This window comes from Salvelinus fontinalis, chromosome 13, assembly GCF_029448725.1.
Source record: "Salvelinus fontinalis isolate EN_2023a chromosome 13, ASM2944872v1, whole genome shotgun sequence".
NCBI classification, from domain to species: domain Eukaryota; kingdom Metazoa; phylum Chordata; class Actinopteri; order Salmoniformes; family Salmonidae; genus Salvelinus; species Salvelinus fontinalis.
Window position 1 is genome coordinate 24,552,034 of NC_074677.1, and position 14,955 is coordinate 24,566,988.

Consider the following 14,955-nt stretch of genomic DNA (forward strand, 5'->3'; position numbering starts at 1 on the left):
CTGATTTGTCATAGACACTTGCTAAAAAACTTGAATGACAAAGCTTTCCTTCATGAACTGGCCTCCTTAAAATGGTATAGAATCAGCTTGATCCCTGTTGAAGACGAAGACGCTTGGGCCTTCTTTTTTGATATTGTCAGTGGTATTGTTAACAAACACGCCCCCATAAAGAAAATGAGAATTAAAAACAGGTTCAGCACCTCGTTCGCCAGTGATCTTGCAGAGTTACTCCACCACAAGAATTGTATTTGGCGAAAGGCTCGGTACACGCATACTCAGGCTGACTGGCTATCGTTCAGGTAAATAAGAAATAAGTGCACTCAGGCTATCCGGAAGGCCAAAGTTAGTTACTTTAAGGAGCAGTTCTCTCTCTTTGGGTCTAACCTCAAGAAGTTCTGGAAAACGGTTAAAGACCTGGAGAATAACCCCTCCTCCTCACAGCTGCCCATGTCCCTTAAAGCTGATGATGTGGTTGGTACTGACAAGAAGCACATGGCTGAGCTCTTTAATCACCACTTAATTAAGTCAGTATTCCTATTTGACTCAACCATGCCTCATTGCCCATCCAACATTTCCTCATCTCCCACCCCTTCTAATGCGACTATCTCCGATGCTTCTCTCTCTTTTCCCCCTGCCCTACTACAAAGTTTCTCCCTGCAGGCAGTTACTGAGTCTGAGGTGCTAAAGGAGCTCCTTAAACTTGACCCCAAAAAAAACATCCGGGTCAGATAGTTTAGATCCTTTCTTCTTTAAGGTTGCTGCCCCTATCATCACCAAGCCTATCTCCAACCGTTTAACTTCTTATGGCTGCAGGGCGGTGCCGGTACACTTATTACAACAGCCACTTCAAGTGCAGGGCGCGAAATTCAAAATATATATTTTTTAAATATTTAACTTTCACACATTAACAAGTCCAATACAGCAAATGAAAGGTACACATCTTGTGAATCCAGCCAACATGTTCGATTTTTTAAATGTTTTACAGCGAAAACAGCACGTATATTTATGTTAGCTCACCACCAAATACAAAAAAAGGACAGACATTTTTCACAGCACAGGTAGCATGCACAAAGCCAACCTAACTAACCAAGAACCAACCAAACTAACCAACAAACAACTTCATCAGATGACAGTCTTATAACATGTTATACAATAAATCTATGTTTTGTTCGAAAAATGTGCATATTTCAGGTATAAATCATAGTTTACATTGCAGCTACAATCAGAAATTGCACCGAAAGCAGCCATAGTAATTACAGACACCAACGTCAAATACCTAATTACTCATCATAAAACATTTCTGAAAAATACATAGTGTACAGCAAATGAAAGACAGGCATCTTGTGATTCCAGCCAATATTTCCGATTTATTAAGTGTTTTACAGCGAAAACACAATATAGCGTTATATTAGCTTACCACAATAGCCAGAAAGACAAGCCATTTCCCAGTAGCAAAAGTTAGCGATCGTAACAAACCAGTAAAATATTTTTTTTTTTTGACTAACCTTGATATTCTTCATCAGATGACAGTCCTATATCATCAGGTTATACATACACTTATGTTTTATTCGAAAATGTGCATATTTAGAGCTGAAATCAGTGGTTACACATTGTGCTAACTTAGCTACTTTTTCCACAACGTCTAAACAGCAACGATATTTGTCTGACACACATATTCTGACCAAATAGCTATTCATAAACATAACTAAAAAATACATGTTGTATAGGAAATTATAGATCCATTAGTTCTTAATGAAATCGCAGTGTTAGAATTCTAAAAAATAACTTCATTACGACATCCAGCTTCGGTATAGCTGAGTACCCAAACGTTGGGCGCCGACGACTAGTTCACATGCACGACAGATATATGAAATAGCATCATAAAATGTTTCTTACTTTTGGTGATCTTCCATCAGAATGTTGGACAAGGTGTCCTTTGTCAAGAACAATCGTTGTTTGGATTTAGAACGTTCATTTTCCCTCTCGATTTAGCAAGCGCACTAGCCAAGTGGCTCGAATCTCTCCATGTCAACAAACGGAAGAGAACGGAACACGGCAAAACTCCCGAAAAATGTTCAATAATCTGATGAAACTATATTGAAAAAACATACTTTACGATGATATGGTCACATGTATCAAATAAAATCAAAGCCGGAGATATTAGTCGCCTATAACGGCAGCTAAACAGAAGGCAAATCCAAGTCCCCTTTCGCGGCTCTAGAAAACAGGAAATGGGCGGACACGTCATACAAAGAGCCTGTATTCCACTTCAGACCAAGATAAACATTACATTTCTTCTCTCACCGCCTCTTGACATCCAGGGGGAGGTCTATGAAGTGCACGTATACTCTTACGTATCATGCCCATTTATAGGCAGGAAGTAGCCCCAATTTCAGACTTTCCACTTCCTGGTCAGGAAGTTTGTGCCAAATGAGTTCTGTTTGACTCACAGATATAATTCAAATGGTTTTAGAAACTAGAGAGTGTTTTCTATCCAATAGTAATAATAATATGCATATTGTACGAGCAAGAATTGAGTACGAGGCCGTTTGAAATGGGTACCTTTTATCTGGCTACTCAATACTGCCCCTTCAGCCCAAACAGGTTAACCTCTCTCCTTTCTGGGGAGGTTCCCATTGCTTGGAAGGCAGCCACGGTTTGTCCTTTATTTAAAGGGGAAAATCAAGCTGATCATAACTGTTATAGGCCTTTCTCTGTTTTGCCCTGTTTATCAAAAGTGTTGAAAAACTTGTCAATCAACTGACTGGCTTTCTTGATGTCTGTAGTATTCTCTCTTGCGTATGCAGTCTGGTTTCTGCTCAGGTTATGGATGTGTCACTGCAACCTTAGAGGTCCTCAATTATGTCACCATTGCCCTTGATTCTAAGCAATATTGTGCTGCTGTTTTTATTGACTTGGCCAAAGCTTTTGATACGGTAGACCATTCCATTCCTGTGGGCCGACTAAGGAGTATTGGTGTTTCTGAGGGGTCTTTGGGCTGGTTTGCTAACTACCTCTCTCATAGAGTGCAGTGTAAAAAGTCAGAAAATCTGCTGTCTCAGCACACTGCCTGTCACCAAGGGAGTACCCCAAGGCTCGATCCTAGGCTCCATGTTCTTCTCAATTTACATCAACAACATAACTCAGGCAGTAGGAAGCTAAGTTAAATACAGATGATAGTCTTATACACAGCTGGCCCCTCTCCGGATTTTGTGTTAAATGCTCTACAACATAGCTTTCTTAGTGTCCAACAAACTTTCTCTACCCTTAACCTTGTTTTGAAGGTCATGTGGTTTGGTAAGAAGAATGCCCCTCTCCCCACAGGTGTGATTACTACCTCTGAGGGTTTAGAGCATGAGGTAGTCACCTCAAATAAGTACTTGGGAGTATGGTGAGACGGTGCCCTGTCCTTCTCTCAGCACATATCAAAGCTGCAGGCTAAAGTTAAATCTAGACTTCGTTTCCTCTATGGTAATCGCTCCTCTTTCACCCCAGCTGACAAACTAACCCTGATTCAGATTACGGAGACATAATTTATAGATTGGCAGGTAAGGGTGCTCTCGAGCGGCTAGATGTTCTTACCATTCGGCCATCAAATTTGCCACAAATGCTCCTTATAGGACACATCACTGCACTCTATACTCCTCTGTAAACTGGTCATCTCTGTATACCCATCACTGGTTGATGCTTATTTATAAAACCCTCTTAGGCCTCACTCCCCCATATCTGAGATATCTACTGCAGCCCTCATCCTCCACATATAACACCCGTTCTGCCAGACACATTCTGTTAAAGGTCCCCAAAGCACACACATCCCTGTGTAGCTCCTCTTTTAAGTTCGCTGCAGCTAGTGACTGGAACGAGCTGCAACAAACACTCAAACTGGACAGTTTTATCTCAATCTCTTCATTCAAAGACCCAATCATGGACCCTCTTACTGACAGTTGTGGCTGCTTTGTGTGATGTATTGTTGTCTCTACCTTCTTGCCCTTTGTGCTGTTGTCTGTGCCCAATAATGTCTGTAGCATGTTTTGTGCTACCATGTTGTGTTAACAACAAGTTGTTGTTATGCTGTGTTGCTACCATGCTGTGTTGTCATGTGTTGCTGCCTTGCTATGTTGTTGTCTTAGGTATCTATTTATGTAGTATTGTATTGTCTCTATTGTTGTGATGTGTGTTTTGTCCTATATTTATATTGTATTTATTGTTTTATTTTTATCCCAGGCACCCGTCCCCGCAGGAGATCTTTTGCCTTTTGTTAGGCCGTCATTGTAAATAAGAATTTGTTCTTTACTGACTTGCCTAATTCAATAAAGGTTAAAAAAAAATTAAAATAAAATTGTCCTTCTGGAAGGTTCTCCCATCTCCACAGAGGAACTCTGGAGTTCTTGGTCACCTCCCTGACCAAGGCCCTTCTCCCTCAATCGCTCAGTTTGGCCGTGTGGCCAGCTCTAGGAAGTGTCTTGATGCTTCCAAACTTCTTCCATTTAAGAATGATGGAGGCAACTATGTTCTTGGGAACGTCAATGCTGCATACATTTTTTGGTGTCCTTCCCCAGATCTGTGCCTCGACACAATCCTGTCTCGGAGCTCTACGGACAATTCCTTCAACCTCATGACTTGTTTTTTTTTCCTCTGACGTGCACTGTCAACTGTCAGACCTTATGTAGACAGGTGTGTGCCTTTCCAAATCAAACTTTAGTTCGTGTTGCAAAGAGGATGCATGTTTTGGTATATATTTTTTCTGTACAGGCTTCCTCTTTTACACTCTGTCAGTTAGGTTAGTATTGTGGATTAACTAAAATGTTTTTTTATCCATCCTCAGTTTTTTCCTACCACATCCATTAAACTCTAACTGTTTTAAAGTCACGATTGGCCTGATGAAATCCCTGAGTGGTTTCCTTCTTCTCCGGCAACTGAGTTAGGAAGGACGCCTGTATCTTTGTAGTGACTGGGTGTATTGATACACCGTGCAAAGTGTAAATAACTTCTCATTTACATTTACATTTAAGTCATTTAGCAGACGCTCTTATCCAGAGCGACTTACAAATTGGTGCATTCACCTTAAGATATCCAGTGGAACAGCCACTTTACAATAGTGCATCTAAATCTTTTAAGGGGGGGGGGGGGGTCAGAAGGATTACTTTATCCTATCCTAGGTATTCCTTAAAGAGGTGGGGTTTCAGGTGTCTCCGGAAGGTGGTGATTGACTCCGCTGTCCTGGCGTCGTGAGGGAGTTTGTTCCACCATTGGGGTGCCAGAGCAGCGAACAGTTTTGACTGGGCTGAGCGGGAACTGTACTTCCTCAGTGGTAGGGAGGCGAGCAGTCCAGAGGTGGATGAACGCAGTGCCCTTGTTTGGGTGTAGGGCCTGATCAGAGCCTGAAGGTACTGAGGTGCCGTTCCCCTCACAGCTCCGTAGGCAAGCACCATGGTCTTGTAGCGGATGCGAGCTTCAACTGGAAGCCAGTGGAGAGAGCGGAGGAGCGGGGTGACGTGGGAGAACTTGGGAAGGTTGAACACCAGACGGGCTGCGGCGTTCTGGATGAGTTGTAGGGGTTTAATGGCACAGGCAGGGAGCCCAGCCAACAGCGAGTTGCAGTAATCCAGACGGGAAATGACAAGTGCCTGGATTAGGACCTGCGCCGCTTCCTGTGTGAGGCAGGGTCGTACTCTGCGGATGTTGTAGAGCATGAACCTACAGGAACGGGCCACCGCCTTGATGTTAGTTGAGAACGCCAGGGTGTTGTCCAGGATCACGCCAAGGTTCTTAGCGCTCTGGGAGGAGGACACAATGGAGTTGTCAACCGTGATGGCAAGATCATGGAACGGGCAGTCCTTCCCCGGGAGGAAGAGCAGCTCCGTCTTGCCGAGGTTCAGCTTGAGGTGGTGATCCGTCATCCACACTGATATGTCTGCCAAACATGCAGAGATGTGATTCGCCACCTGGTCATCAGAAGGGGGAAAGGAGAAGATTAATTGTGTGTCGTCTGCATAGCAGTGATAGGAGAGACCATGTGAGGTTATGACAGAGCCAAGTGACTTGGTGTATAGCGAGAATAGGAGAGGGCCTAGAACAGAGCCCTGGGGGACACCAGTGGTGAGATTACGTGGTGAGGAGACAGATTCTTGCCACGATACCTGGTAGGAGCGACCTGTCAGGTAGGACGCAATCCAAGCGTGGGCCGCGCCGGAGATGCCCAACTCGGAGAGGGTGGAGAGGAGGATCTGATGGTTCACAGTATCGAAGGCAGCCGATAGGTCTAGAAGGATGAGAGCAGAGGAGAGAGAGTTAGCTTTAGCAGTGCGGAGCGCCTCCGTGATACAGAGAAGAGCAGTCTCAGTTGAATGACTAGTCTTGAAACCTGACTGATTTGGATCAAGAAGGTCATTCTGAGAGAGATAGCAGGAGAGCTGGCCAAGGACGGCACGTTCAAGAGTTTTGGAGAGAAAAGAAAGAAGGGATACTGGTCTGTAGTTGTTGACATCGGAGGGATCGAGTGTAGGTTTTTTCAGAAGGGGTGCAACTCTCGCTCTCTTGAAGACGGAAGGGACGTAGCCAGCGGTCAAGGATGAGTTGATGAGCGAGGTGAGGTAAGGGAGAAGGTCTCCGGAAATGGTCTGGAGAAGAGAGGAGGGGATAGGGTCAAGCGGGCAGGTTGTTGGGCGGCCGGCCGTTACAAGACGCGAGATTTCATCTGGAGAGAGAGGGGAGAAAGAGGTCAGAGCACAGGGTAGGGCAGTGTGAGCAGAACCAGCGGTGTCGTTTGACTTAGCAAACGAGGATCGGATGTCGTCGACCTTCTTTTCAAAATGGTTGACGAAGTCATCTGCAGAGAGGGAGGAGGGGGGGGAGGGGGAGGAGGATTCAGGAGGGAGGAGAAGGTGGCAAAGAGCTTCCTAGGGTTAGAGGCAGATGCTTGGAATTTAGAGTGGTAGAAAGTGGCTTTAGCAGCAGAGACAGAAGAGGAAAATGTAGAGAGGAGGGAGTGAAAGGATGCCAGGTCCGCGGGGAGGCGAGTTTTCCTCCATTTCCGCTCGGCTGCCCGGAGCCCTGTTCTGTGAGCTCGCAATGAGTCGTCGAGCCACGGAGCGGGAGGGGAGGACCGAGCCGGCCTGGAGGATAGGGGACATAGAGAGTCAAAGGATGCAGAAAGGGAGGAGAGGAGGGTTGAGGAGGCAGAATCAGGAGATAGGTTGGAGAAGGTTTGAGCAGAGGGAAGAGATGATAGGATGGAAGAGGAGAGAGTAGCGGGGGAGAGAGAGCGAAGGTTGGGACGGCGCGATACCATCCGAGTAGGGGCAGTGTGGGAAGTGTTGGATTAGAGCGAGAGGGAAAAGGATACAAGGTAGTGGTCGGAGACTTGGAGGGGAGTTGCAATGAGGTTAGTGGAAGAACAGCATCTAGTAAAGATGAGGTCAAGTGTATTGCCTGCCTTGTGAGTAGGGGGGGAAGGTGAGAGGGTGAGGCCAAAAGAGGAGAGGAGTGGAAAGAAGGAGGCAGAGAGGAATGAGTCAAAGGTAGACGTGGGGAGGTTAAAGTCACCCAGGACTGTGAGAGGTGAGCCGTCCTCAGGAAAGGAGCTTATCAAGGCATCAAGCTCATTGATGAACTCTCCGAGGGAACCTGGAGGGCGATAAATGATAAGGATGTTAAGCTTGAAAGGGCTGGTAACTGTGACAGCATGGAATTCAAAGGAGGCGATAGACAGATGGGTAAGGGGAGAAAGAGAGAATGACCACTTGGGAGAGATGAGGATCCCGGTGCCACCACCCCGCTGACCAGAAGCTCTCGGGGTGTGCGAGAACACGTGGGCAGACGAAGAGAGAGCAGTAGGAGTAGCAGTGTTATCTGTGGTGATCCATGTTTCCGTCAGTGCCAAGAAGTCGAGGGACTGGAGGGAAGCATAGGCTGAGATGAACTCTGCCTTGTTGGTCGCAGATCGGCAGTTCCAGAGGCTGCCGGAGACCTGGAACTCCACGTGGGTCGTGCGCGCTGGGACCACCAGGTTAGGGTGGCCGCGTCCACGCGGTGTGAAGCGTTTGTATGGTCTGTGCAGAGAGGAGAGAACAGGGATAGACAGACACATAGTTGACCGGCTAAAGAAGAGGCTACGCTAATGCAAAGGATATTGGGATGACAAGTGGACTACACGTCTCGAATGTTCAGAAAGTTAAGCTTACGTTGCAAAAATCTTATTGACTAAAATGATTAAAATGATACAGTACTGCTGAGGTAGGCTAGCTAGCAGTGGCTGCGTTGTTGACTTTGTTTGAAAGTGTAGCTGGCTAGGTGACCTCGGTAACTGGCTAGAAATTAGTCTAAACTACGCAATTGTCTTAGATACAAGGACAGCAAAGACAACTATGTAGCTAGCTAACACTACACTAATCAAATCGTACCGTTGTAATGTAATAGTTTCTACAGTGCTGCTATTCGGTAGAAGTTGGCTAGCTAGCAGTGTTAGCAGTGTTAGCAGTGTTGACTAGCAGTGTTGACTAGGTAGGAAAACGGCAGCGAGGCGGACGAAAATAGCTGGCTAGCTAACTGAAATTACTCTAGACTCCACAGTTATCTTAGATACAAAGACAGCAAAGACAACTATGTAGCTAGCTAACACTACACTAATCAAGTCGTTCCGTTGAATGTAATAATTTCTACAGTGCTGCTATTCGGTGGCTAGCTGGCTAGCTAGCAGTGTTGATTACGTTACGTTACGTTAAAAGGACGAAAATAGCTGGCTAGCTAACCTAGATAATTGCTCTAAACTACACAAATTATCTTTGATACAAAGACGGCTATGTAGCTAGCTAAGATCAAACAAATCAAACCGTTGTACTGTAATGAAATGAAATCTCCATGCTCAAAGCGATAGTCAATGTCTGCTTTTTAATTTTTTTACCCATCTACCAATATGTTCCATCCTTTGCGAGACATTGGAAAACCTCCCTGGTCTTTGTGGTTTAATTTTTGTTTAGAATTCACTGCTGTGTCCATGCAACTTGTTATGTGACTTGTTAAGCACATTTTTACTCCTGAACGTATTTTGGCTTGCCATAACAAAGGGGTTGAAAACTTATTGAATCAAGACATTTCAGCTTTTCATTTTTAATTAATTTGTAAAACTTTCAAAAAACATAATTCCACTTTTACATTATGCAGTATTGTGTGTTGACCAGTGACAAACAAATCTCAATTTATTAAATAAAAATTCTGGGGGAAAAAATTGGAAAAAATCAAGGGGTGAATACTTTTTGAAGGCACTGTACATTAGGGGGAAGTAGCTTATGCCTTCTAATATAGTTCGATTGCATCATATCACATTTCAGTATTAGTTATCAATGATTATAAACTGGGTTGTTCGAGTCCTGAATGCTGATTGGCTGAAAGCTGTGGTATATTAGACCATATACTACGGATATGACAAAACATTTATTTGTACTGTTCTAATTACGTTGGTAACCAGTTTATAATAGCAATAAGGCTTTGTGGTGTATGGCCAATATACCATGACTAAGGGCTGTATCCAGACACTCGGCGTTGCATCATGCATAAGAACAGCCCTTAGCCGTGGTATATTGGCAATATCCCTCACCCTTATTGATATCCCTCACCCCCTTATTGCTTAAATATAAAACTTATCTTGAACATCAGTATAATTTAATAATATGCACGGATGTGATAGTTGTATGAATTAATCACAATGCAAGCCTACTCATTTACATTACATTTAAGTCATTTAGCAGACGCTCTTATCCAGAGCGACTTACAAATTGGTGCATTCACCTAATGACATCCAGTGGAACAGCCACTTTACAATAGTGCATCTAAATCTTTTAAGGGGGGGGGGGGGGGGCAGAAGGATTGCTTTATCCTAGGTATTCCTTGAAGAGGTGGGGTTTCAGGTGTCTCCGGAAGGTGGTGATTGACTCCGCTGTCCTGGCGTCGTGAGGGAGTTTGTTCCACCATTGGGGTGCCAGAGCAGCGAACAGTTTTGACTGGGCTGAGCGGGAACTGTACTTCCTCAGTGGTAGGGAGGCGAGCAGGCCAGAGGTGGATGAACGCAGTGCCCTTGTTTGGGTGTAGGGCCTGATCAGAGCCTGAAGGTACTGAGGTGCCGTTCCCCTCACAGCTCCGTAGGCAAGCACCATGGTCTTGTAGCGGATGCGAGCTTCAACTGGAAGCCAGTGGAGAGAGCGGAGGAGCGGGGTGACGTGAGAGAACTTGGGAAGGTTGAACACCAGACGGGCTGCGGCGTTCTGGATGAGTTGTAGGGGTTTAATGGCACAGGCAGGGAGCCCAGCCAACAGCGAGTTGCAGTAATCCAGACGGGAGATGACAAGTGCCTGGATTAGGACCTGCGCCGCTTCCTGTGTGAGGCAGGGTCGTACTCTGCGGATGTTGTAGAGCATGAACCTACAGGAACGGGCCACCGCCTTGATGTTAGTTGAGAACGACAGGGTGTTGTCCAGGATCACGCCAAGGTTCTTAGCGCTCTGGGAGGAGGACACAATGGAGTTGTCAACCGTGATGGCGAGATCATGGAACGGGCAGTCCTTCCCCGGGAGGAAGAGCAGCTCTGTCTTGCCGAGGTTCAGCTTGAGGTGGTGATCCGTCATCCACACTGATATGTCTGCCAGACATGCAGAGATGCGATTCGCCACCTGGTCATCAGAAGGGGGAAAGGAGAAGATTAATTGTGTGTCGTCTGCATAGCAGTGATAGGAGAGACCATGTGAGGTTATGACAGAGCCAAGTGACTTGGTGTATAGCGAGAATAGGAGAGGGCCTAGAACAGAGCCCTGGGGGACACCAGTGGTGAGAGCGCGTGGTGAGGAGACAGATTCTCGCCACGCCACCTGGTAGGAGCGACCTGTCAGGTAGGACGCAATCCAAGCGTGGGCCGCGCCGGAGATGCCCAACTCGGAGAGGGTGGAGAGGAGGATCTGATGGTTCACAGTATCGAAGGCAGACGATAGGTCTAGAAGGATGAGAGCAGAGGAGAGAGAGTTAGCTTTAGCAGTGCGGAGCGCCTCCGTGATACAGAGAAGAGCAGTCTCAGTTGAGTGACTAGTCTTGAAACCTGACTGATTTGGATCAAGAAGGTCATTCTGAGAGAGATAGCAGGAGAGCTGGCCAAGGACGGCACGTTCAAGAGTTTTGGAGAGAAAAGAAAGAAGGGATACTGGTCTGTAGTTGTTGACATCGGAGGGATCGAGTGTAGGTTTTTTCAGAAGGGGTGCAACTCTCGCTCTCTTGAAGACGGAAGGGACGTAGCCAGCGGTCAAGGATGAGTTGATGAGCGAGGTGAGGTAAGGGAGAAGGTCTCCGGAAATGGTCTGGAGAAGAGAGGAGGGGATAGGGTCAAGCGGGCAGGTTGTTGGGCGGCCGGCCGTCACAAGACGCGAGATTTCATCTGGAGAGAGAGGGGAGAAAGAGGTCAAAGCACAGGGTAGGGCAGTGTGAGCAGAACCAGCGGTGTCGTTTGACTTAGCAAACGAGGATCGGATGTCGTCGACCTTCTTTTCAAAATGGTTGACGAAGTCGTCTGCAGAGAGGGAGGAGGGGGGGGAGGGGGAGGAGGATTCAGGAGGGAGGAGAAGGTGGCAAAGAGCTTCCTAGGGTTAGAGGCAGATGCTTGGAATTTAGAGTGGTAGAAAGTGGCTTTAGCAGCAGAGACAGAAGAGGAAAATGTAGAGAGGAGGGAGTGAAAGGATGCCAGGTCCGCAGGGAGGCGAGTTTTCCTCCATTTCCGCTCGGCTGCCCGGAGCCCTGTTCTGTGAGCTCGCAATGAGTCGTCGAGCCACGGAGCGGGAGGGGAGGACCGAGCCGGCCTGGAGGATAGGGGACATAGAGAGTCAAAGGATGCAGAAAGGGAGGAGAGGAGGGTTGAGGAGGCAGAATCAGGAGATAGGTTGGAGAAGGTTTGGGCAGAGGGAAGAGATGATAGGATGGAAGAGGAGAGAGTAGCGGGTGAGAGAGAGCGAAGGTTGGGACGGCGCGATACCATCCGAGTAGGGGCAGTGTGGGAAGTGTTGGATGAGAGCGAGAGGGAAAAGGATACAAGGTAGTGGTCGGAGACTTGGAGGGGAGTTGCAATGAGGTTAGTGGAAGAACAGCATCTAGTAAAGATGAGGTCAAGCGTATTGCCTGCCTTGTGAGTAGGGGGGGAAGGTGAGAGGGTGAGGTCAAAAGAGGAGAGGAGTGGAAAGAAGGAGGCAGAGAGGAATGAGTCAAAGGTAGACGTGGGGAGGTTAAAGTCACCCAGAACTGTGAGAGGTGAGCCGTCCTCAGGAAAGGAGCTTATCAAGGCATCAAGCTCATTGATGAACTCTCCAAGGGAACCTGGAGGGCGATAAATGATAAGGATGTTAAGCTTGAAAGGGCTGGTAACTGTGACAGCATGGAATTCAAAGGAGGCGATAGACAGATGGGTAAGGGGAGAAAGAGAGAATGACCATTTGGGAGAGATGAGGATCCCGGTGCCACCACCCCGCTGACCAGAAGCTCTCGGGGTGTGCGAGAACACGTGGGCAGACGAAGAGAGAGCAGTAGGAGTAGCAGTGTTATCTGTGGTGAGCCATGTTTCCGTCAGTGCCAAGAAGTCGAGGGACTGGAGGGACGCATAGGCTGAGATGAGCTCTGCCTTGTTGGCCGCGGATCGGCAGTTCTAGAGGCTACCGGAGACCTGGAACTCCACGTGGGTCGTGCGGGCTGGGACCACCAGGTTAGGGTGGGCGCGGCCACGCGGTGTGAAGCGTTTGTATGGTCTGTGCAGAGAGGAGAGAACAGGGATAGACAGACACATAGTTGACAGGCTACAGAAGAGGCTACGCTAAAGCAACGGAGATTAGAATGACAAGTGGGCTACACGTCTCGAATGTTCAGAAAGTTAAGCTTACGTTGCAAAAAATAAAAGTAAAATAAAAGATCTGATTGACTAAAATGATATAGTACTGCTGGCTGGTGAAGTAGCCTGGCTAGCAGTGGCTGCGTTGTTGAAAGTGAAGCTGGCTAGGTGACCTCGACAATTTCTCTAAATTTCTCTAAACTACACAATTATCATGGATACAAGGACAGCAAAGACAACTAGCTAACACTACGCTAATCAAGTCGTTCCGTTGTAATGTAAGTTTCTACAGTGCTGCTATTCGGTAGAAGTTGGCTAGCTAGCAGTGTTAGCTAGCAGTGTTGGCTAGGTAGGAGGACGGCAGCGCGGCAGGCGAAAATAGCTGGCTAGCTAACCGATAATTACTCAAAGCTACACAATTATCTTAGATACAAAAATAGCAAAGAAAACTATGTAGCTAGCTAACACTACACAAATCAAGTCGTTCCATTGTAATGTAATCGTTTCTACAGTGCTGCTAATCGGTGGCTAGCTGGCTAGCTAGCAGGGTTGACTACGTTACGTTACGTTACGTTAGGACGAGAATACCTGGCTAGCGAACCTCAGCGAACCTCGATAACTACACAATTATCTTTGATACAAAGACGGCTATGTAGCCAGCTAAGTAGCTAGCTAAGATCAAACAAATCAAAGATAGCAAAGACAACTGTGTAGCCAGCCAACACTACACTAATCAAGTCGTTCCGTTGTAATGCACTCGTTTCTACAATGCTGCTATTCGGTGGCAAGCTGGCTAGCTAGCAGTGTTGGCTACGCTGCGTTACGTTAGGACGAAAATAGCTGGCTAGCGAACCTCAATAACTACACAATTATGTTTGATACAAAGACGGCTATGTAGCTAGCTAAGATCAAACAAATCAAACCGTTGTACTGTAATGAAATGTAATGAAAAGTTATACTACTATTGGGTAGACGGTGGACGTTTGCTAGCTGACTAGCTGCTGGGCAGATAGCAGTGTGGACTACGATAGACGACGAAATACGATAATTACGCAATTATCTTTGATACACAGACGGCTATGTAGCTAGCTAAGAAGAAATTGCTAAGGTTGCTAAGGTAAGGTTGCTAAGGTTGGACAAATTAAACCGTTGTACTATAATGAAATGTAATGAAAAGTTATACTACCTGCAGAGCGAATGCAAATGCGACCGCTCGCTCCAAACCGGGAATGGCGCAGCTAGCACTGCGATGCAGTGCCCTAGACCCCTGCGCCACCCGGGAGGTGCTTTCTCGAGGTAGGAATATCACTAAAATATATGATCAATGCCTCATTCGAGAGACAACAACCTCCCGCGTTATGACATTGGCCATTATTGAAATCGGAGATGTATGAAAGATGTATTCTCGATCTAAAAGTGATCTACCTATTTTTTTTATTTCACCTTTATTTAACCAGGAAGGCCAGTTGAGAACAAGTTCTCATTTACAACTGCGACCTGGCCAAGATAAAGCCAAGCAGTGCGACACAAACAACACAGAGTTACACTATAAACTTCCAGAGTAGGCAGAGTGGATTTATCACAATGCTATGTAACACTGGCTGTATTTGGGCCTGTGTGAACGGCAAGAGCTCATGATACACATGAAAACATGAAATGAGATGCCCAAAAACAGTATAACATTCAAAATGGGTGAATATTTCCTTTAATATGTGGGCTCTATGGCTTGGCTTGTCAGAGGAGAGATTATCTATTTGCACGCTAGAGCAGGTAATTAGGTTCTTTCACATTTAGAGCACAAGATGAGCTGTTATCTCCTGCACCTGAGCACCTCCCACCTAGCTCCCCTCATCTCCCACTGGTAATATGCAAGGCCGTCAAGCTGCATGTCACCACATTAGTCTCAATGTCTGCAACCACCGATCTGCTTTATAAAGGTCTGCCTATGGCTACAGCCATTACCATTACAGTTACAGCTAAAGTTATAGCCACAGTATACAGCTACCGTTACAGCCACAGTACTACAGCTAACATTACAGCTACAATTATAGCCACAGTGCTATCTAGCCCTGTCCTGCTAGCTGTCTGAATCGCCGTGTCTCCAG

At 46.4% G+C, this 14,955-nt stretch overlaps 1 protein-coding gene across 1 annotated transcript; it reads right to left on the minus strand.

Annotated features, from left to right (window-relative positions):
- Positions 1-5,130: 5,130 nt before the first annotated feature.
- On the minus strand, positions 5,131-5,915 carry LOC129867783 (uncharacterized). Its single transcript, XM_055941289.1, has one exon. The coding sequence runs from the start codon at positions 5,898-5,900 to the stop codon at positions 5,151-5,153; it is 750 nt and encodes a 249-aa protein (XP_055797264.1). The 5' UTR covers positions 5,901-5,915; the 3' UTR covers positions 5,131-5,150.
- Positions 5,916-14,955: the final 9,040 nt, after the last annotated feature.